The sequence below is a fragment of the Rhinolophus ferrumequinum genome, chromosome 20, assembly GCF_004115265.2.
Source record: "Rhinolophus ferrumequinum isolate MPI-CBG mRhiFer1 chromosome 20, mRhiFer1_v1.p, whole genome shotgun sequence".
Lineage (NCBI taxonomy): Eukaryota > Metazoa > Chordata > Mammalia > Chiroptera > Rhinolophidae > Rhinolophus > Rhinolophus ferrumequinum.
In genome coordinates, this window is record NC_046303.1 from 5,117,460 (window position 1) to 5,140,791 (window position 23,332).

General features: G+C 42.1%; 1 protein-coding gene across 4 annotated transcripts in view; it reads left to right on the forward strand.

Annotated features, from left to right (window-relative positions):
- Positions 1-23,332, forward strand: part of DOCK4 (dedicator of cytokinesis 4) — a 368,315-nt gene that overhangs the window by 259,716 nt on the left and 85,267 nt on the right. For all 4 annotated transcript variants that reach the window (XM_033088115.1, XM_033088114.1, XM_033088112.1 and 1 more), the window contains exons 23-25: positions 1,132-1,324; positions 12,693-12,820; positions 15,020-15,154. In XM_033088115.1, coding sequence (XP_032944006.1) covers positions 1,132-1,324; positions 12,693-12,820; positions 15,020-15,154 — 456 coding nt within the window. The remainder of the gene's footprint in view (positions 1-1,131; positions 1,325-12,692; positions 12,821-15,019; positions 15,155-23,332) is intronic.

Below are 23,332 nucleotides of genomic sequence, written 5' to 3' on the forward strand. Positions count from 1 at the left end.
ACTATAGATTGTTTAGGTCTTCTGATGCCCCGCACTGGTTTTCTCTTCAGTCATAAGTTGAGTCATAAGCTATAGCGAATCAGTGTGTTTGGTTTCTTAAAGGTAAATGAAATTTAACCGAACACTTCAGAAAGTGTCTCCAAAAGGAAGTGTAAGAGTCAGCATCCCAGGGCTTGGTCAAGTTTTTTTCCATTTGATCATGCTGCAATTTTCTGGTTCCATGGGGGTTTTTTTGCCCATCACTTGGCTCATGTCAGTGATTTTCCTGAATTTCTCAGTTTTTATTATGTTGCACCTTTGCACATTTCAACAAATTGCCCTATTCTGCTGCATTTTTTTTTTTTTAACTTGAGCCTTTTAGCTTTAGGTACCAGAAACATTTGACATTCATTTTCCCATCACTTAAAAGTATTTGTCACAGTCTTACATTCACTGACATTTTGCAGCTAGTTTCTCAGGGCAGGTCTGGGATGGAAAAGGGGCCACAGGTTAAACCTGACAAGCTCGGGAGACTGAAAATAACCACTTAGGATGGCGTGAACATAAAGATTCCTAACAAAAAGCAGGCCATGGAGGGAAGTCACATCCTTGGCCTGTAGTTCCCTTGACAAAGGTCAATCTTTACCTTAAGTGAACCTGTCTGTTGTCTTTTTGCATCTCAGATAACATACCCGTGGAATGTCAGACCCTGGGGGGTCTCTTTTTGCAGACCCCCCAGGGGGCACAACCCACCACACCAGAGCAGGAAACTACAGCATCCCTCATTGTTATCTTGTTGCCCAAATCCCATCTCTCTGTGCTGTAAAATGCTATTAACTGTCCTGTACCCACCAATGTAAAAGAAGTGTGTGTCTCTCCATTTTATTTTTTAGCCAATCCCAGAAATTTCCCCGCTTTGCTTTCTCCCACTCCCTTAACCTACAACCAATGGATTTCATGTAAACCCCCTCCTTTTATTCTGTATATAAAATAAGTTGCAAAACGGCCATTCTCCGGAGCATTTTCTCAGTCTGTTGAGACTTTGCTTCCCGGCAATTGTCGTCAGTTTGGCTCAAATAAACTCTTATAAGCTTCTTTTCCTTAGGCTCGATGTCTTTTCCTTTACCATGACTCATATTCCTTTCCTTTAAGGCCGTGTTTCTGAGCTCCTTCCCAGCCGTGTACTCAGAGCTGTTGAAGCTCTTCGATGTCCGGGAAGTGGCCAGCTTGGTGCAGGACACGCTGGGCAGCCTGCCGACCATCGTGCACGTGGACGACTCCCTCCAGGCCGTGAAGCTGCAGTGCATTGGCAAAACCGTGGAAAGCCAGCTTTACACCAACCCAGGTGGGTGCTGCGTCTCCTCGATGAGATGGTGTTTCTAGCAAGCCTTACCTCTTAGAGTGAATCATAGGGCAGCAGAAACAATTTCAAAACGGAAACTGAAAACCGTTTTCTAGAAAGCCTTGCGTATTTGGATGATGGAATAAATTAAGTACAAATACAAAAGCATGACTATTAAAACTTTATTTCTAGAAAGAATGAAAGCCCTAATGATTACATTGTTGATTCTGATCACAACTAGTTATGGTGTAGGGTATGCTTGCTTTTCTTGTTATAGATTTCATTTCTGTTGTTTTATGCTCAACAAAATTTAACATTTTCTTTCAGAGATGCTTTCAGGGACCCAAATTGATCCTTGTTTGTTTGTCTCTTAAAAGTTTTCCTTTAATTTGTGCTCCGAAACTGGATGGAAGTTTTGATGTATTGTCTTTTTTTATTTTATCCTACTAGCAGTTACTAATTTAGCAATTACGAAATTGATTTTGTCATAGGTCATTAAATCACATTGCCTCTTGTTTTCTTCTAGTTTTTCCTGAGATAAAATATGACCTCATTATAGAGTTTAAGAAGTTTCTGTCCGTATTACTAAATTTAAAAAAAAATCATTCTGTTGAGAATTATCTTTCCACATGAATGCGTATGGGGGTATAACATTTTTGAAATGGGGTTTCAAATGTAGTGAACAAACCTTTTTTTTTTTTTTGCATTCTTTTACTGTAAAACATTTTAGACACTCAGCCTGACATGGCACCTCAGTTTGACTAGAGTACTAATTCTGCTTTCGCCAGGTGAAGAAAAGTTTATCTCTGTCTCAAAGGAATTGGTGACTTTTGCCATATTTCTTCCTCGGGTTGAAGCCTGATGGCACAGGCGCAACACATAATGAAAACTGTTTTTAAATTTAAGGACCTTGTTTGGGGAGGAGGGGGTGGTTGTGTTCATTGCACGCCCCTGGGGGATGTGTTCTGTCTGTGGACTCGGTCGGTGCCTTGCTCTTTACGGACACTCAGTAAGTGGTAGAGAAATCAGGACTAAGGTAGGGAGAGAAGAAGCTGCTGTAACCTAGAACGAAAGATTTTGGGTCTTTGTGGGAGGTGGTGAGATTTTCCTTTTATTGGGTGGATGTAGAAGGCTTTAAGAGACCCGGGGAATGTGGACCCTGGAGAGTCTGTGCTGAGGCCTAGAGGAGAGGCTCAGCCAGGCTTGGGAGGTTGGTGGCTGTGACGCTATGATGCGGAGGAAGAGGAAGAGAGGGAGAAACGTGCCTCTCGTGTTATGTGGAGCATGCCCTGTGATGATCATGGACAAGCGTGAACTTCTGGAGAAGCCAAAGCAGCTCCCAGCTAAAGGAACACTTAGAGGCCCATGTCAGTGCTAATAAGCGTAAGGACTTCCGTCACTGTCCCCGGAGGACGAGGCTTGGCTTGATGGTGGGTGACTCACCATCGATGAAAACAGAGTCTGTCATATGTAAATTACGGGGCACATCAGGAAGGGGGTGATCTTCCTGGAGAAAAACAGTAAGCATCCCTGCGAGCCTTCCAAGGTTCAGACTGTGCTCTCATGAAATCACATGGGACCGCACAATAGATTAGGGAAGCCTGGCAAGTGATTCTAGTAACTCTGAAATTCTGAGTTGGAAACTGGACCTGGGGCCTCAATGCTGGGGCACAACGGTCCAGTTAAAAGGTAAGATGTACGGAGGAAGAGGAGATGTGCCATGCACTTAGTAGGGTCCATCGATGGTGTCAAAGAACAGGATAGGAGGTCTTGGACTGTGGTGGACTCCCAACGACCCCGGGGTACATCTCCCAAGAGTGTGTGGGTTGTGTCTAGCTGGAGGAGGGAGGGGAGGAAGAGTGTAAAACTAGCTCGGGGCATCGTGGGGACGCAAAGAATCATGGGGAAAGAGGGTCCAGTGGCAGTGTACTGGGCACAAACGTTGTATCTTACAGTTCCTTCGGGCAGAGGTTCAAGATGCTTCTCCCTCGGCTGAAGTCAGCTGTCAGCAGAGCCGCATTCCTTTGTGGGGTGTCCAGGGGACAAGCTATTTTCTTGCTTTTTACAGCTTCTAGAGGCACCTGCAGCCCGGGCTTGTGGGCGCTTCCTCATTCTACAAAGCCAGCAGCATAGCACCTTCAGATCTCTCTCTGTCTCTGACTCGTAGAAGGACCCTTCTTTCACTTTAAAGGACTTTGTATTTATATTGGACCCACCCCGATAGTCCAGGATAATCTACCCATCTCAAAAATCTTTAATTGAATCTCTTCTGCAAACTCCTTTTTGCCGTAACATATTCATGGGTCCTGGGAATTAAGACATGGACGTCTTTGCATTCTGTCTACCACATATGAGTGAAACCGTGAGATTCGAAAACAGTTTGATGCCTTAGCTCCATATATGAAGGAGAAAAACACTTAGAAATCAATGGATTTTATTTATTTATTGAAAGTAAAAGAAATGAGAGGTAAGAGTACTGCAATTGTGTGATCACACACATCTTGGCCAGATGGATAGAAATTGCAGATAGCATTTTCTTGATGTAAATGATAAGTGTAAAACTGGATACGCAGTCTGCAAAAGACGAAGCACCTAATTCTTGACCTGCCTTAGTCACGGTTCCATTTCTCAGAACATAAAGAATGTTCTCAAGACAGTTGCTCTTCTGAGCTTAATTCTGATCAGCAAAGAAGAACTGGTTAGTGATGCAGAATGAGAAGAGTCTGAGAAAGTGACCACATTTTCTGGGGTTTCTCTTAGCCAGAGAAAGAAGTACCGAGTACAGCTGGCCCATATGTTAAGAAAATAAATTTCAAAGCATTTTGGAGAAAAAGACCTTAGATGTTATAGTACCCCTCCACCACCACACCCACCCTCCCACCTCTAAACCCCCGGAAGGATAGAAAGTTCCAAAAGTTGCCTTTGTGCTATAATACTGTATTGGTCATGGTTCTCCAAAACAAAACAAAACAAAACAAAAAACAGACCCAGTAGGGTGTGTGTGTGTGTGTGTGATGAGAGAGAGAGACTGGTTTGAAGGCATTGGCTCATGTCATTATGGAAGCTGAGAAGCCCCAAGATCTGCAGTCATCAGGCTGGAGACTGGAAAGCCAGCGCTGTGCGAAGGCCGAAGACCAATGACCCACAGGCAGAGAGCAACGCCCCCTCCCTCCACCTTTGGTTCCGGCCTCCCATGCGTGGGATGAGGCCCAGCACACCAGGAGGGCCATCTGCTCTACTCTGGCTACGATTCACATGTGCGTCTCACCCAGAAGCACCCTCACAGACACCCCAGAATCACGTTGAACCACATATCTGGGCACCCCATAGCCCAGTCAAGTTGACACACAAAACTGACCATCACAAATCCCAAGGAGGACAAAGTGGAGGCAGCATGCAAAGGCACAAGCATGGCTACAGAAGACTGCAGAATGCGCTTAGATTAGAAATTAATACACCAGAGAAGGCAATGAAAGGACTCATAGAAGATTCAAACCAGGTTGCGTTAGGGTCACTGGGCAGCTGAGGGCTGAGCCATTCCATAGCCCGGTGGGAGGACTGAATCAAGCCCCGTGGTCATGCTCCCAAGGTCAGAGTTAAGGGCATTTGACTAAAGGACATGGCTCAGAATTGGAACCTAAGTAGATTGGTATTCAATGTCTAAATCATCTGTGGTCCAGGCAGACTTACATAAGGTCTAAAAATTGAACAAATCATGTTTCCCTTTCTCCCCACAAATCTATTTCCTGGAGGCCAGGAAAGGTATTTTAGGATAGGGATTTCTTAAGAAAGTCACCAAATGTAATTTTTTCCCTCTTTGCCAGAAACACTCCAGTCCCCATTAGCCCTTTTGTGGATTTCATACAAGGCTGAAATTCAAAGGAAAGGGCCAGAGGGAGGAAGATGGACTGTTAGACTATTTTCAAAGTATATTCTGGGAATTAATGCTTCGTGCCTCCCCATTTTAGGCCATAATATAGAGAAAGGATGTTTGATGGTTTACCTATCAATTTGACAACTTTAAGAATAAAATCCCACTACAGTTGATAGATGCCTAATTGCTTTTATTTCTTAGAACTGTAGTTGAAGTGTAGTTTAGTGTTGACTTTTTTTGCATTGCAAGTGATTGCATTTATTTCACATTTGAAAATGCCATTTGTTTAAAACGGCTCTGCTAGCCGTTAGATGGGGTTAAATGGGCCTTATAAAGGCTAGCTGAGTTGCATTCCAAGGGGTTTGTCTTTTCTTGAAGCAGAATGATAATCCAGGACCATTGGAAAAAGTGTAAAAACCTTAGTTTTTTAAAATGTAGATTTCATGTTGGTTATCAAAAATAAAAAAACTTAAAAAAAATTATCTGAGACCTCAAGAAAGCCTTTGGTTAAAAATCATGCATGTTCTGCCCCCCTCCAGCCGGATTCCTTCATCCCTTCTCCTCCTCTCTGTCCTGACCTGTGTTCCCATCAGCCCCCCTTTCCCAAAGTGGAAAAACTCAGGAGCGAAGACGGCCTTTCTTGGTGTCCTCCGCCATCAGGGAGCTCTGAAAGCACTTGCTGAAAATTTAATAGTTTTCACAGTGCTTTGGTTCTATTCTTGGCTTTTATTAAAGATTTGCCCACATAGTGATTTTTTTTTTTTTTTTTTACGGTACATATTAGTTAAAACCATGTTAAAGTGCAGGTTCTTAAAGAAGTACTTGGAAATCGGCTTCTGTGGAAAATAATTTTCCATCTTTCCCTAGAAGAGACAAAAATTAAATTAGGCCTTTAAGCCAGTGTGTCACCTCTGAACATAGAATTTAAGATGAAAAATATGCATCCCCCAAATCATAGTTGACCCAATGTTTGATCTGTGGTTTTTGAAAAGAAATAGGATCGTATGTATTTGGGGCGACTCAAAACCCTATTTCAACTCTGTCCTTTGACTTTGACTCTGAACTTTCCCAAATGGATTGGCATGAGCAAGCCCATTCGGGGGGAAGGGCGAGACTGTGTCTTTTCTTTTCTTATACGTCACTCGTCCACATTTGCACAGATTTTTAGGGGGGTGGAGGTGGGGCCGGAAAGCATGTCCTTTTTCCAGTGCCATGAGCAGCTGCCGTGGTTTGTGTCGAAATCTGGTGTTGGGAGGCTCTGCGTTCTCGGGGTGGCCGAGGGTGACTGCCAGCAGATGGAAGGGAAGTGGACTGTGGTGACGGACGGCCCACTCACCTCCCACTCGCGCTGTGTTCAGACCTGAGCACAGAAATGTCAGGCCCTGTTCCGTTGCCTCTCCGTCCAGTGGAACTCATGGCTTAGCTCATTCTTTTGTTCCTTCATTCAACAACTGTTTCCTGTGGGCAGACCCCACTCTAGGGATTATGTGAGAACTATGGTAAGAAATTAAAAAGATACAGCCACTGCCCTCCGTCAGCTTGTAGTCCAGCATGAAAGCAGACTTTAAACAAGTAACTGTGATATGGTGTGATATGACAGTAGTTGTGGCTGGGGAAGTGTACGGGGCTCTGTGTAGTAAGGAAACCTCAGTGAGTCTTGGGGTCCATCCCACCCCCTTGACTTCTGTTGGTGGTCCATGTATTTCTGGCCAGATCTCTCCTTGGAGCTCCAAACCTGAGTAGCCAGCCAGCCACCTGTCATCTCAACACCTCTACTGCTTTCCCAGTTGTGGGACATTTGCGTTCCTTCTGGCTTCACTTTGGGACGGATACTTCCTGGTGGAGGCATCCAAGGGGTGAGAGCTGTAAGCTGCACACAGGTGGTCCTTGCCCTCTACAGTTGTTTTCCTCTGTGATCCCGACATTGTCTGCTTGACATGAAGCCCCAAATTATTCACAGTCCTTTCCACTCTGAGTGTTGTCTGTCCTCCAGTGTCTGAGAGGCTTGTTTGCAGGTTTTGTTGCTATCTGTGACAATGGCAGTTTAGTTCCTGGTGGCTTTGACCCACAGGCCCCACCCCGCTCTGACTTCAGCTTCTCTGCCACAAGATTCTGCAGCCAGCCGCTCTGCTACATGCAAAGCTGTGTGACCTCTGCCCACTCTCCTGAGGCTGCTTTGGTGACCCCCAGATGTCCAGCCCATGCTGGGACCCAGTCTGTGGAGAGTGGCTGGCATCCCTGCATGCCACCACAAGACTCACAGTCCTCACTGCCTGTGGACAGAGGCTGAGTTCAGGGATCCTGGTAAAGCTTTGTTAAAAGAGGAAGCAAAGATGATGACTTTCCTCAAACTTAACCGCTAGGAGGAAATCTCGCATTTCTTAGCTGTTCTCTTCCTTCCCAGTCCCATACCCACAGGGAGTTACTGATGGGAGCTGGCCTTACCCCCAAGATGTGTATGTGAGTCACTCCTTCAGACATTCAGCGAGGCACGCATGCAGGGAGCTGTGTCTGAGATGTGAGTGCATGGACCCTTTCAAGCACAGATTCCATTGTTAAACACATGGGAAGTCAGTGTTTGCGCAACTGTGGGTTTTCTTTTATATTTGGAGGCTTCTTGATCAGTCCAGGTGTTTTCCTTTAAAGGTAAGACTTAGCATTTTAACCAGTCAGCGTGTTTGGCTTTTACTCCCTGATTCTATCACTTGTGTTGGCTAACACTGCTCTGGGAATAGAGAAAAAGGAAAACCTGCAGATAGTCATATATTTCTCTTTATATTCACCACACACGAATTATTTGTCTGCCTTATTTACCGTTTTGCGGTAGTGATTTTCTTAACAGCTGGTTGCAAATTGCATTTTTAGAAATCAGATCCCACTGGCTGCAGGAACATATCAGATAAACTTTATCTTCCTTTCTAATTAAGCATCACTAGGCAGTGACTCCTCTCGGGTAAGCTTTCCATTTCTTTTTCTTGGTTCTTCTTGTCAAGTAATTGATAAATTTATAAAGATGTATATAAGTTCCTCAGGCAGGCTTCCTGTCTAAAGGAAGCCTGCAATGAATTATTTTACCACCTCAGATTTTAATATTCTTTGTTTTCTTGAAGGGAAGAATGCCTGTGCCTTATGTGGTTTGTTTTGATGGTAAACCTAAGGCCAGACATCCTTGTGTTGGTAGCCCGGGGCAGGAATTAAAAGAAATAGAAAATGCCAGACCTCACTTCTAACAGAAATCAAGAAGGCAGAGGAGAAATCAGACAAATACCGATCAAGGCACTTTCCCAGTAGTTTTTCCTTATAGTTTTTATTAGGATACAAAAGCTTGTATTCTTTCACCTGTGGAGGTACCTCATTACACAGGCTAGGAATCCAGTACAATGTTGAGCTGAACAGGAGAAAGTGACCATCGTGCTTTATTTTTTATCTTACAGAGAAAGCATTCAATCTTTCACTATTAAGCATTATGTTACGAGGCCTGACAATTAAGTTCACAAACTCATCCTAGAAAAAATCCTACATCCCTTATTGCTGAATATCACTATGGTCACCTTCAAAGTACTCCCCTTGGGAAGCTGTGAACCGATGTCAGAGCCTAGTCCACCCTTCAAAGCAATTTTGGAACTCTTTTTCTGGAATGGCCATCAGAGCTGTCATCATATTACCCTTGATGTCCTGAATGTCACCAAAATATCTTCCTTTCAATATTTCCTTTATCTTTGAGTCAAGAAAGAAGTCATTTTGGGGCCAGATCAGGTGAGTAGGGAGGGTGTTCCAATACAGCTATTTGTTTACTGGCTAAAAACTCCCTCACAGACAGTGCCGTGTGAGCTGGTGCATTGTCGTGATGCAAGAGCCATGAATTGTTGGCGAAAAGTTCAGGTCGTCTAACGTTTTCACGCAGCCTTTTCAGCACTTCCAAATAGCAAACTTGGTTAACTGTTTGTCCAGTTGGTACAAATTCATAATGAATAATCCTCTGATGTCAAAAAGGTTAGCAACATGGTTACAACAAGTTCATGAACTTAATTGTCCAACCTCGTAGGTAAAGGTACACATTTCGCTAATGCCCTTTATCAATTTAAGGAAATTACTTTCTATTCTTAGCTTCTTAACAGTTTTTATCATGAATGGATGCTAATTTTGCACATTTTTTCTACATCAACCGCTAACACCACGAATTGCATTGATTGATTGACTTTTAAATATTAAACCTTACATGCCCAGGATAAACCCTATTTAGTGATAGTTTTATATATATCAGACCAGATTAATTTTGATAAAAATTTATAAGGATTTTTGCATCTATGTTGACGAGAGAGATCAATCTGTAGTGTTTTTTTTTTTTACCTTGTTTTGCCTTTGGGTAATTTTGGCATCAGTAATGCTTACTTCACAAAAGGAGTTAGTTGTAGTCTCTGTTTATTTTATTTACTGGGAGGATTCACGTAGACTTGTTCACGTCTGGGCCTGGAATTTTCCTTGTAGGTTTTTAACAAGTTCAATTTCTTTTATCGCTATGGTGTTATTTAGGTTGTCCATTTTTCTCAAATGAGTCAAATGGATTGTAACTTACGCAAACCATAAGTCACATGGATTTTTATAAACCAAGAATAAGCCGTCTGAATTGTGGCACAGATGACATCTTTTAGAAAACCGAGCAGAGCTGGGAGGGGCGAGGCCATTCGCAAGGGGGAACGTCCACAAGTAGTATGTTCATTATGGACGTGTGATAGTAACTTGTGCTCCTGACATTCTGTAGTGCAATCAACACGCAGGGCAAGAGAGCATAATTACTGGTACTTTTTCAAAAGATTGCAATATATACTGCGTGAGTCAATTTTTAGAATACTTGTCACCTTACTATTTCAAATACTTAATGACAAATTAGGGATCGATAGGAACTTCCAGTTATTGACACATGTATAGTTAAAATGCATTATTCGTGGATTCACTTACTCGCTGCAATTTATTTGTAACCCCAAAATTAACGCTAGTGGCACTTTGCGTTCACTCACGGACATGCTCAGAGTGGTAGAAAATATGAGTTGTGCGATGTCCACGTTCCCAGCTGAGCCAGACGAGGCAGCCCTCTGCCACCTTCATGTACGCCCTCACACAGAGGTGACCAGGCTGGGGGTGCCAGGCAGCACAGTGCAGGGCAGGAAGCTCCAGCTCTGGGGCCAGTTGATGAACCCCAACTCTGGCCCCTGTTAGGGAAATTCACTTAATGCATTTGAACTCATTTTCTCTTTTGTAGAGAACGTCGACGCTCCCTGGATGGGTTGTTTTAGAATATAAGATTGTAGTCTATGTGAGATATGGACAGGTGGATATATTTCCCCTAGGAGAAGTGATTCAGCAGTCACCCTTTCATTGTTCCCAGCAAGCTTTTAGAACTTAACTACCATGAATAATAAGAAGCAACTCTTCCCCCGGGGAGAGTATACGAATGTGACTTGCAGATGTTAAACCTTGCTTTTTGGATAAAACTCTTCTGGTCATGGAGGAACATTTATGCGTTGCTGGAATCAATGTGCTAAAGTTTTGAAAAGGTTTTGCACCTGTTGTCAGGACAGGAATTTTTTGTCAGTACAAGCTCACAAGTGTAGAAGAATAGGAGAGGAGATGGCAACACATAAGACAGGTGAGCAGTTTGTACAAAGATGAGTGACAGCTGATGGCAGACAAGAGACGTCTGGAAAGCCAGGCCTGTTGGGACGGGCTGGAGCCAAGGGGACAACTACTTCACACCACAGAACTGCAGATACTCAGGGTGGCCTCCCTCAGAAAGGAGCAAGAATGGAAAGTACCAGGTATCTCTGAAGAGTAAGGGTGCTAGATGTATGAAAATTGGTTATAAGAGCTTTAGAAGGACTAGTTAGCACCTACCCCTCCCTGCTCCAACCCTGTCCGCTATTTCAGAAAAAAATGGGATGTTTACTCTGTGGGGAAAGTGACTGAGATATGTGTGGTTGCAGGAGATCAGACCCTGTTAAAGGAGGGGTGAGTCTTCCCCCGATAAACACAGCCTCCCCATTAAACAAAGAGGCCCCCCCCCAGCGATTTCCTTCCTTGTTCAAGTTACTAAAAGACGGTGGGTTTGTGCTCCCGAGACAGGAGATTGGCAGTTTCCTCCAGAGAGAGGACATCTGACTCTGAAATTTGCGGGTCCTCAGATGGTACCTCTGGGTGCCTCTCATCCCTGCAGTGGAGCTTCACCGGCCCAGACGCTTGCCTACGCATGCAGTTGTTTTATCTTTGCAGTCGGCATTTTAGTGCCTCGCTGGTAAAGATGAGTAGACAATGAAAGATGGCCAGATACTGGAGAGAAATCCTGTCATGGGAGAGGCACAGGCCACACTGAAGAAACAAACAAACAAAGAAGAACTTGAAAGAAAAAGATAATTCAGTGAGAAAATAAAACAAACACATTCGAAAAGAGCCTCTGATTTCCCCAAAGAGATAGGTAGTGCACCCAAAAAACAAGAATGGGAAGGTAGGAAAAGAGATCATTCAAAGAAAGAAACAGGAATGGCTGCGTCATGAAAAAGCGACACCTCTGGTCTGAAAATTATGATGAGTTTCTTGATGGCATCAACAGAGCAGTAAACCAAGTCGGGCCCTTCTGCACAGAGCGGCCTGAGTGACTGCACAGGTCACAGGCCCAGGACAGTGGCCTCGGAAGGGAGAGAGAACTCTTGGAGATTAAATATACGGTAGCATAAACAAGAAAACTGCCTAGGAATCTTGGAGGATAAAGTAAGGAAGTTGCTCAGAAAGTTGGACAAAAAGATTAAAAACATGTATTTGAGAAAAGTAGAAGATAGTTTAAGAGATTCATGACCTGATTAGAGTCAAAGTTCTGGACACAGGACAGAAGAAACTAAAAGGAAAGGAAATAATCACAGAAACAATTCCAGGCAAGTTCCCAGAGCTGACGGACATGAATTTATAGATTGAAAGGCCAAGACAAGGCACGTAATCATGAAGTTTTGAATTACCGGGAATAAATCCCTGAAAGCTTTCAGAGAGAAAACAAAAATCTAACCATACATGAAGGGCTGGCCATCAGAATGGCCACAAACACAAGGGGATAATTTTGGAAGAAATTGCAATGTAACTCTAGAAAGGCTAGGGGCGAGGAGGGCAGCAAAGGAAGTAAAATAAACTAAATCTGGTTTGTAGTGGGAAGTCAGCAGATGATGTATCTCAGTAAAAACTCAGGGAGTAGCACGAGAAGCATGCCCTCTGGATGTCTGGAGGTAAAACAAACAAGAAAGACGATTTCCGTAAGAGACTCACAGGGTCTAGGAGGCTGGAATCCTGGGTTGGGGAAAGGAGCGACTGCTTTTCAGTGTCACCTGTGTAGAACGAGTGCCTTCTTAGCTGCATGTGTCAGTAAGTTAACGGTCTGCGTGGCAGCGGGGAGCTGGGGGTTTGTTGGAGGTTCGCGAGGCTGGACCGATGTGCCACTGACGCTGCCTCTCCCTCCAGATTCCAGGTACATCCTCTTACCTGTCGTGCTGCATCACCTTCACATGCACCTGCAAGAGCAGAAGGACCTGGTCATGTGCGCACGGATCCTTAGCAACGTGTTTTGTCTCATCAAGAAAAACAGCTCAGTAAGTCTATGCAGGTCGCTGTGTGGAGCTCCCATCAAATGGCTTCCGGAAGCCAAAGTTTAATGTCTTCCAAGAAACCACGCTGAAGAGTCACCCCCTGAGATGTTCACTTTTATTTCCAGCTGGGTTGGGCTTCTTGCTTTTCCACCGAAGGAATGTCTTCTAACCTTGTGGAATTGCTGTAACCCCAAATGACCTGGGTTTCCTAAACTAGTACTTCAAGAGAGAACTGAATCGCCAGTTAGAAAACTCAGAATGCGCAAAGCCTCCCACATGTGTCTTTAATCTTGATCTGATGAAGGCTCTGTAGCTGGAATAAATGACTGCTTGCAGGGCAATGTCTTTGGGGGGCTGCTCTGTGAAAGGCTGCGTGATGATGATGCTCAGAGCTTGGGCCCTGGGGCCCGGTCCCGTGGGGATTGTGACAGCCAAGGAAAGCCCTGGGAGCCTGGGGTACCTGGCACCACAATCATTACTTGGCCCCAACAACAGTTACTAACATGCTATGGCTTTGGAAGTTCTGAGCAAGTTCCTGATTCTGGAGGCAGTCCAATTGCCTTAGAACAGGGGTATCCAAAGTGCGGCCCGCGGGCCAACTGCGGCCCGTGATCCATTGTCAATTGGCCCGCAGCAAATTCCAAAAATATATTTAGTTTACTTAAATAAACCAGGTGAGGCAGTGCGTACTTCACCTCGAGTGAGTGGCCCGGCTGTGTGTGTATTTTACCGCATACGGCCCTTGGTGAAAACCGTTGAAAAAAGTTTGGACACCCCTGCCTTAGAGGTTGCGGCGCAAATAGAGAAAAACCACACGCTGGCTTGTAAGTGGGGACAACTCCAGTGTTCATGTCCATGGCTCGGGGTATGATGGGAAGGCCACGTGTGAAGGATGTCCCGCTCCAGCTCTGCCAGTCTACACCTGTTAATCCAGTGTTATGCTTTCCCGTCCCAGCTTCTGGAAAGCAGAGGTGGGCTGCGAGTGCTGAGACCTCTGTTTCTTTGCCTTTGGGTCACTGCTATGCTATGGTTTTTTCATTTTTGTCATTCTGATGATTGCCATCTGAAGAGCTCCGCAGCGGCTGCAGCGGAAGGTGGAGATAAGGCCCCAGTAGTCTGGGAACAGAGGTAGCACTTGAGAGAAAAGACCAGAAGCTCTGTGTCCAAAAGTCTAAGAAGAGAGACCTGCATGGGAGAGAGGATGGATTTGTATGCATCCCTGTGACCCAAACGTGAAGTGAGATAGTCACTACAGGAAAACAGGGCTCAGTGTTTTCCTGTTTTATTTGTTCTGTTTCAATATGGAAGTTGCATTCAGTGTTTGGACTTACTCTGAATTCAGAGTAGATAGAAACTGCTCGAGGGAGGAAACCTTGGTAATTTTCTTACAAGTGTAAGGAAATTTATCATAAAATTCTAGTCCAAAAGCTCTTTCAAACTCACAATTTCCAAGCGTTTTCTTTGCAAAGTCTGTCTCCTTGGTAGAAAGCATTTGTACAGAGTTTCATCTTGGGCCGTTGTGAGAAGAGAGTCAGCATAGCATTCCCGGCTTCTCTCTCCAGCCCTGGGGGCTTGCACAGTGTTCATTTAGCTTTAGGAAAGTGTCCCCACTGTGGCCAGCGGTCCAGTCTGTAGCTAATGGTATTCACCTAGAATGAATGGTCTTGCTGACCTTTACATGTAGGACTCTTTAAAAAAAAAATTCATTTGTATAGGAATAGTCATTTGCTCTTAAAATAGAATTTAGGGACGTGACCTCTGCAAATCAAGTGATGTGATGATAAGAACAAACTGAGATCCTCAAATCATGGACATTTAGAACCAGGAGGACTTTCAGTGAGGAATCAGCCCTGAAGGGCAAACGGCCTTGCCCAAGGTCACGTGCCACGTTAGTTAGTGCTGGTGCTCTGCATTCGTCTGGGGTGCTTCCCAGGATGTCACCCCACCATTTTCCTTGTATCTCGGGTCCCAGTGCACAGCTAGGTTGGGTACTCTTGGGTAAGCTCTTCCCTTCTCATGCCTTTGTTGTCTGTAAAAGAAGGTCATTTACTAGGGTGACCGAGGTGACGTCCAGGTCTGTCAAAGCTCTCGAATTCTCTGACTCTTCGATCCTATATTTGGAAACGTGCATTTTCCATTACAGAGAGATTAATATGCCTCTGCAGGCATGGCTTTCTGAACACTTTCTTTTTTTCTCCTAAGGAAAAATCCGTGTTGGAGGAAATAGACGTGATAGTGGCCAGTCTGCTCGACATCTTGCTGAGGACAATACTGGAGGTCACCAGTCGACCTCAGCCGTCCGGCTCTGCCATGCGGCTCCAGTTCCAGGATGTCACCGTAAGATCATAAAGGAAATGGCGCATGAGACAGAGCACGGTGGTGCTTGGTAGACAGTCAGTCACTCTGAGGGTGGGAAACCTGGCCTTGGGAGGGTGACCTGTGTGCAGCTCAGATACAGAAAGTTCCCTTCATATTAGCTGGGAACGAGGATGAGGGCATTTCTCTATGGAAAGATCTCAGATTAAGACAAGTTTAATTTCAGAGAGTGGATTTTATATTAGCTCTCACGTTGTCCTGTGATCCATATCCCCAGTCATCCTGGTAACTTTTCATTCTGTTTTCATCCATTGAATTGCTTGAGGAAGTGAGAACAGTGAAATAGAGCAATAGGAGTCAGGACCCTGAGTTCTAATTCTGAATTTTTTTCTATGACTAGTAAGGATCTGAATTTGGGGGTTGGGAGTGACTGTCAGTTTTTTCAATTATGAAATGAGAAGGTTTCGCTTGGTAATTTCTAAGGTGCTTTCAAGCTCAACTATTTTATGAGTAATATAACATGATTTATATAAAATATTAAGAAATAACATATCTGATCATATATGTATATATTAGTGTGTATATGTTTGTAGAGAGAGATAAATATGTGTGGATGGATGGATGGATGGATGGATGGATGGATGGATGGATGGATGGTTTTCCAGGTAAAACACATTCAGTTGATCAAAAAAAATTTTTTTTAGAGAGTCTAATTAAAACTATTCTTCCAAATATCATTTTCAAAAATGTCAGTAGATGCTATAGTTTTCGTATATAGATTACTTAGTAAAATACCAGCTTTTTGCCATTATTTTTACTAAGAGTGCACTATAGAATCCCTGTTTTAAGAGCAATTGCCTAGACACTTATAACAAAAGAATTTTTGTTTTTAACTTTAAAAAGTAAAAATTCACCCCGGCTCTCCTGCCAAGGTTGGCTGTTTCTGGATGGTCATCTTGTGTTGAACTTTATTTCTCTGCTTTCAGAGCTAAGGGAACCAAGCTCCGGGTTTGGAAAGTAAAGTTAAACTCTTTCTTTTAACAAACTAAAATTCAAGATAGTATAGAAAAACTTCCTAATATATGTAATAACTGTACATTTAAAGAAAGGAAGATCAAGCAGTTTGTTTGTTGTGGTTGGCTGGATGTCATGTGTAAGATGGCCCCTGACTCACAGGTTGGCTTGTGATGCTCCTGGAGTTCCTTGCGAGTTGGAAGGTGTGGCCTTTTTGACTTAAAGTGTTTTTTTCCTTCATATTTTTTTAATTCAACTTTTTATTTTGCAATAATTGTAGAGTCACCTGCATTTGTAAAAACTAATATCAAGATATAGAGTATTTCCTTTACCCCAAGAATCCCTCATGTTGCCCTTTGATCTCCAAATCCACTTTATTTCCACCTCCTTCTTAACCGTGGCAACCCCAAATCTGGGTTCCATTTTTATAATTTTGTCATTTCAAGAATGTTGTGTAAATGGGCTCTTACAGTATGTAACCTTTTGTACTTGGCCTTTGTTTTTTTCCCGCTGGCACTTCTCTGCAGATTCATCCAGATTACTCTGTGTACATATAGTGTGTTCCTTTTTACTGCCCCACAGTTTTCTTGGTGTGGAAGTTCCAGTGTTTAGCCATCACCCAGTGAAGGCTCTTTGAGCTGTTTCCAGATCTGGGATAGTACTAACAAAATGTATTACTGCTATAAACATTTGCGTGCAAGTTGAGCATTAGTCTTCATTTCTCCAGGATAAATTCCCAGGAGTATGGTTGCTGGATTGTCTGGTAATTGCTTGTTTTGTTTGTTAAGAAATCGCCAAATTGTTTTCCATAGTGGCTGTATCATTTCACATCTCACACATACAGTATTTGAATGATCCAATTTCTCAACACCCTCATCAGCATTTGTTGCTGTCACTTTTGGGAGGGGAACCAGGAGGCAGCGTTCAAATAGGTAGGTAGTGATAATTATTGTGGTTTTAATTTGCATTTCCCTAATGGCTAATGATGTTGAACATCTTTTCACATATGTATCCACCATTTATATCTCCTCCTCAGTAGAATATCTCTTCACGTAGTCCTCCTACTTTCTAATTGAATTACTTTTTACTGATGGATTTTAAGAATTCTTTATATATTCTAGATACTTGTCCTTTATTAATTATGTGGCTTACAAATCTTTTCTCCACTCTGTAGCTTGGTTTTTCATCCTTTTAACAGGGTCTTTTGTAAAGCCAAAGTTTTTTATTTTGAGGAGGTCTTTTATGGATCATTTTTTTGCCTAAGAACTCTTTTTGTCTAGCCCGATATCCTGACAGTATCTCCTAGTTTTTCTTCCCCCCTTACAAGTATTATAGTTGTATATTTTACATTTAAGTCCGTGAAGCATTGTGGGCTCATCTTTCATTTTGTGTCCAATAATTCTAGCACCTCTGTCACTCTCAGTGTTGACATCTGTATTGTCTTTTTCATTGAATATGAGGTCTTCCTGGTTCATGGTTGGAGGAGGGCTTTTTCCATTGAAATCTGCACCCTTTGTATTGTAAGACTCTGAATGTTGCCTACCCCTTCCGTTTTAGCTGGCTTTGTGTGACCCCATGTGGCCCGGGCAGGGGAAGGGGCCAAGTCGGCAGCCGATGGGGGAAGGAGCCCAGGCTCCCACATCGTCCTCACTGACACTGACCCTTGGGCGTGAAAGTTCCTGCTCCCTGCTTGGCTTTCACTCTGCAGAGAGCTTGGGGTACTTCATCACAGCCTCGCGAGGGGCAAAGTCTGGGCTCCTCACCTGGCCTTTGCAGGTGTGGATAGGGCCAGTTTTTTGTGGTGTGCAGCTGGAATAGAGCACCTATTGTAAAAGTTTAGTCTTGCTGAATTGACCCTTCCTGGTTCGTTGGCCAAGGAGAGTAGGCTTTTGTTGAGATTTTTGTTATTCACCATCATTGGTGTTTCAGGGTGTCCAGCTTCTTGAGTTCCAGGTGTGAGATGTCCGAGAACAAAAGAAAACCCAGAAGAGTCAAACCACGTCCTTCTCATCCCAAGGTCACCAGCCAGTCTGCTCTCGTCTCTCCACCTTTCAGACTCATCTTCTGTTTGTGTTATGTACTATACTGAGGGGTTTTAGTTGTACTTAACAGGAGGAATAGGGATAAGTATATCTACTCCATCTTCCCAAATGCAGAAGAAAGTTTCCGTCATTATGGTTTTGATGGTAACATTATGGTTTTGATGGTAACAGCTAACATAATTCTAACATTATAATGGTCCAGCGAACAGAACCATAGCAAACGCTGCATGTGGTTAAAGACCGCCTGGGATCAAAGGCTAAAACAATTTTTCAGACTGCCTCGTAGCCACACATGGGGTATCATGTGCCCAGTTTCTCTGGGGTCTGCATGTCCTCTAGGCCTTCTCAGTGTAATAATCAGTATACATTAAGAGACCTGAGAAGGCTGTGAGTCAGGTCTGTGGCTGGATTTGGGGTCGGGCAGGGAGGTTTCTGGTCCAGTGTTCTAAATTTTAGGGAAATCACTTAAAGAGAAAACTTCCCCTGCGTAGGTAGCTCAATTGGGTCCTTTGATGTGTGAAAAAGCAACTCTGTCAGGGTATGTGAGATGAAAGCTGGTAGGAAACACACTTAAATTATTTGGCACCTTTTTGTGCCTTGAGACATTTTTTGACTCAGGCAGACCTGGTCTGAAACGTCTCTGCCACGTGGGAAAGTTGCCCAATTTCCCTAAGCTCGTGCTTCTTTGGCTTTGAATTAGAGAACATCATTGTAGTAACGTCAAAGTTTGTGTGAGGATTTCATCATATCAGTAAAAATGTGGAAACAATATCCATACATTTCAGCCCCGAGCAATTGTGGTAGCAACAACAGTCACGGGAATGTTATTGTTACTGCGGAAGAAATCATTCTATTGCTGTTATAACTAATTCTATGGTGAGAAATATTCTCTGGTCATTGACAAGGTCAGTTCTCGGTGGTCACTGAAGACCGGTCATACTTCTTCGTCATGCTCTCACAGCGAGCTGGCTGGCTGACTAGGAATTCTTTGCATGCGGTCCTACACGGAGCGCTGCACAGTCTTTACAGAAAAAGGGCCCCCGTAAGCGGATGTGCTGTGGGTAAAAGCGGCTGCCACAGCATGTACTTAGTTCTAAGTAGCACGCTGTCGCCTTGCCTCCCCATGACACCAATGGGAGGAGGGCTTCCACTGTACCCCAAGCCCAAATAACACCAGCCTTCTTTTTCCTATTTTTAAGGCTTGTACTTTTTGTTCTTCTACCAACTGTTCTTTGAACTTCAAAGTGCTCTCTCTAGCTGGAGGATAATAATAATAATAATAAAGCATCGTTGTAATTGTTCCTGTCAAAAATCTCATTGTACATTGAAGCAGATTTTATAAAGTAGCATATATGGCCATTTGTTCAGGCCCTCAACTAATTGACTCCAGAGGTTTTTACAATTTATAAATGTTTCTCTGCTTCACACTTAATTCTGTTAAGTACCGTATATACCGCAGACAGCAGAGGTAGGCCATGTCTGAGACACATACTTTGTCAGCTCATCTGAAGTTTTCGTACACTATGAGCCTGTGGTTCTGGAAGGGAAAAGAATGCAGGAGAATTCTGTAAGAAATTTCTTGCAATATTGTGTGTAGGTATGAGAAGTTTCTCGAAGACTGTTGTTATAGTCGTCTAATATTAGCTCACAGTTATTGATAGAAATGCCCGTTATACTCAATCTATACATAAAATGGATGCCAGCCACTGAAGCATATAGTGTTTTAAAGGCGATTTGTATGTAAAAATTACCCCATTAAAAGTAAATGAATACTGGCCAACAATATATTTGTTTTTAACTATTGTGTGTCTAGGGCAGGGGTGTCAAAACTGTGGCCGCAGGCCAACTGCGGTCCGCACTCCATTGTTAATTGGCCCGCAGCAAATTCCCAAAATATATTTAGTTTATTTAAATAAACCAGGTCAGGCAATACGTACTTCACCTCGAGTAAGTGGCCCGGCTGTGTGTGTATTTTACTGCATATGGTCCTTGGTAAAAAACATTGAAAAAAGTTTGGACACCCCTGGTCTAGGCTTTTCATATAGACACTTCAAATCTCTTAAAAACAAAGAAAATTACATTGTGGGTGAAAACTGTGTCAGTAAAATATTGGATATCTAGGGCTCTTAACAGCGTTAAATGTGCTTGGAGTTCCTAAATAGATGTAGTGAATAAATAAAATGACATTATAGCAGAGTAGATGTTGGGATTGACAACATGTCATAAATGAGCCCAGACTAGATATCAGGATGATAAATTGTTTGCAATGGGCCTAATCCAGATGTGAGAGATATAAATAGTTAGTAGCCTGAATTCAAAGAGGTGTTTTCCTAGGTACATTGATTGTGAAAACTTAATGAAAGTCTATTCATTTTTGAATAATTTTCCTCATTTTTACAAATAATATGTCATTCTTCCAACTTCAAAGTGTTTCACTGTTCACAAGATGGTATGTTGAAATAAATATTTTAAGAATATTAATAGTGGCTATATCAGGGACAAAAAAAATGAAGAGATGAAAAATTGAATGAGTTTCTACCAACTAGATTTGCATTTTTAATTTCAGACATTATAGAGAGGTTAAAAAGGGCAGACATTGATTATCAACTGATGGATCCTTATATACCTAATTATATTTGAAATGTAACTCCAAAACTCAGGTATATTTTCTGTATAAAGTCAAATCAGTCTGAACAGTAGGAAGAAGTGCCAGAGATACCAGGGTTCACATCCAAGTTTCACCATTTTCTAACTATGGAAATGGGATAGATATGTTAACCTTAACAGATCTTACTGTAAGGTGAAGCTACTAGTGTCCACCCAGCAAGGCTCTAGTGAGGAATGCATTGCATAATTATTTTAAATTTAAAATTCTGATTGTTCATTTCCAGGATGTAGGAAATTAATTTTTGCCCATTGATCTTGTATTCTGGAACATTGATTAACTCACGTAAGTAGTTTTAAAACTCATTGTAGATTCCATAGCATTATCTGTGTACACAAATATGTTGTTTGTGATTAAAGGCAGTTTTCTTTTTAATTCCTTTCCTATCTCTATTTCTTTATTTTTTGTTCTTGCTTTACTGCAATGGCTAGAATCTTCAGTATAATGTTGAATAGAAGTAGTGAAATTGTCAAGCTCTAGGATGTCCAAAAAGTCTTGATTTTGTCTTTGTTTTTGAAAGATAATTTCATTGGGTAACATTACTGGTTGATAGTTGTTCTCTTTCAGTACTCTAAAGATGTGGCTCTACTGTCTTCTAGCTTGTGTTGATTCCAGTGAGAAATCTCTCATCCTTATCTTTGTTCCTCAGTATGTATCTTCTTTCTCTGACTGGTGTTAAGATTTTCTCTTTATCACTGGCTGTAAGCAATTTTATTATTATGTGACTTGGTGTCATTTTTTTTTATGATTCTTGTTCTTAGGGTTTCTTGAAATTCTTTGATACATAGGTTTATAGTTTTAAAAGAATCTGAGATTGTTTTCCCTTATTTATTAAATACTTTTTCTTCCCCCTTCTCCTCTTTTGGGTCTCTAATTACACATAATATTCTGCTATTTGAATTTGTCCTACAGTTCACTAATGCTTCTTTTCTTTTCTTTTTGTTTTATTCTATGTTTTATTTTGGAGATTTTCTATTACCCTGTCTTCAAGTTCAGTAATTTTCTTTTTCTGCAATGTCTAATCTGCCATTAGTCCAATTCAATGAATCTTCATCTCACACAAAATAGTCTTCATCTCTGGAAGTTCAGTTTGGGTTCTTTTGATGTCTTTCATGTCTCTAAATAACATGTTAAATTTTTCCTCTACCTTTCTCAATATGTAGAATACAGTCATGATAGATATTTTAATGTCTTTGACTGCTAATTCTATTATCTGTGCCATTTCTGGGTCTGTTTCTATTGATTAATTGTTTTTTCTTCTCATTAACATCATCATTTTCCTCTATTTCTTTGTGTGCCTGGTGATTTCTTATCGAATGCCAGACGTGAATTTTACCTTATTGGGAGCTGGATTTTTGTTGTTGTTGTTTTCTCTGACTTTTTATCTTCTTTCTTTTGCAAAGTTTGTATTAAAATTACTAGAAGCCATACAAATGGAAATAGTACAAAGCAAGGATTTTTCCCCCCACACTAACCTACCAATTCATAGATCTCAACTCCCAATTCATAAGCCAAATCCATAATAGCATAATGATAGAGGAGTCAGTTTTCTGTCAGGGAGCTGGATTTTTTTGTTTCCTTCTAAAAATATCTTTGAGCTTTGCTGTGGAATGAGGTTAAAAGGTTAAATTTCTTGGGAATTGTTTGTTTCAAGTCTTGTTTATGAATTTTCTTAGGTAGGGATCAGAGCGGCATTTATTCTAGGAGTAATTCTTTCCCACTACAAAGGAAAGATCCTTTTAGTACTCTAATTAATGCCCTATTAATAGGGAGGTTTTTGCAGTCAGGCTGGTGAGAAAAGGCACTATTCACAGTCCTCAGTGAGCACCAGATACTGTGGTCTCAATTCTTTTGGGTAGTTTTTTCCTAGCTTTGGGTTGTTTCCTTACACACATGCACTAAAATATTAATAATTAATAGTGCCCTTAAATTTTCTATTTCTTGTGTTAAGTGTCAAGAGTTCCTTTATTCATTAATAAATATGTGGAGATGAGAGGATATTTCTCTAAGAAACTGGTTAGTTTCTTAAATATTTGCCCTATTATTAGGTTGGTGCAAAAGTAATTGTGGTTTCGAAGGTTAAAAATAATTGCAAAAACCGCAATTACTTTGGCACCAACCTAATAATTCTGCAGGAATAATTATTTGTCATACCTGTGTGTTACAAATGATTAGCCATGTGCAAGGAGCCAGCCTATGTCTGGCTACCATCCCACGACCATTAAGTAGCATCCTTAGGTCTGGCTTGGCAGCTGATGGGGATACACTAGAGTCTCCTGACTTAGCTGCCTCCGATGGAAAAATACCACTTCTCAGGGCTTTTAGTCTCTAATTTTATGTGTGAGCCTATAGTCTCCTTCCCTGTAAATGCAAAGAAAACAATTCCCAATTAAACTACATTTCTGCAAATTTACAGTTACCACTGATGGCTTTCCCTGTTGTGCTTATATTGTTTTAAATGTGGTTAAAATCCTTTAG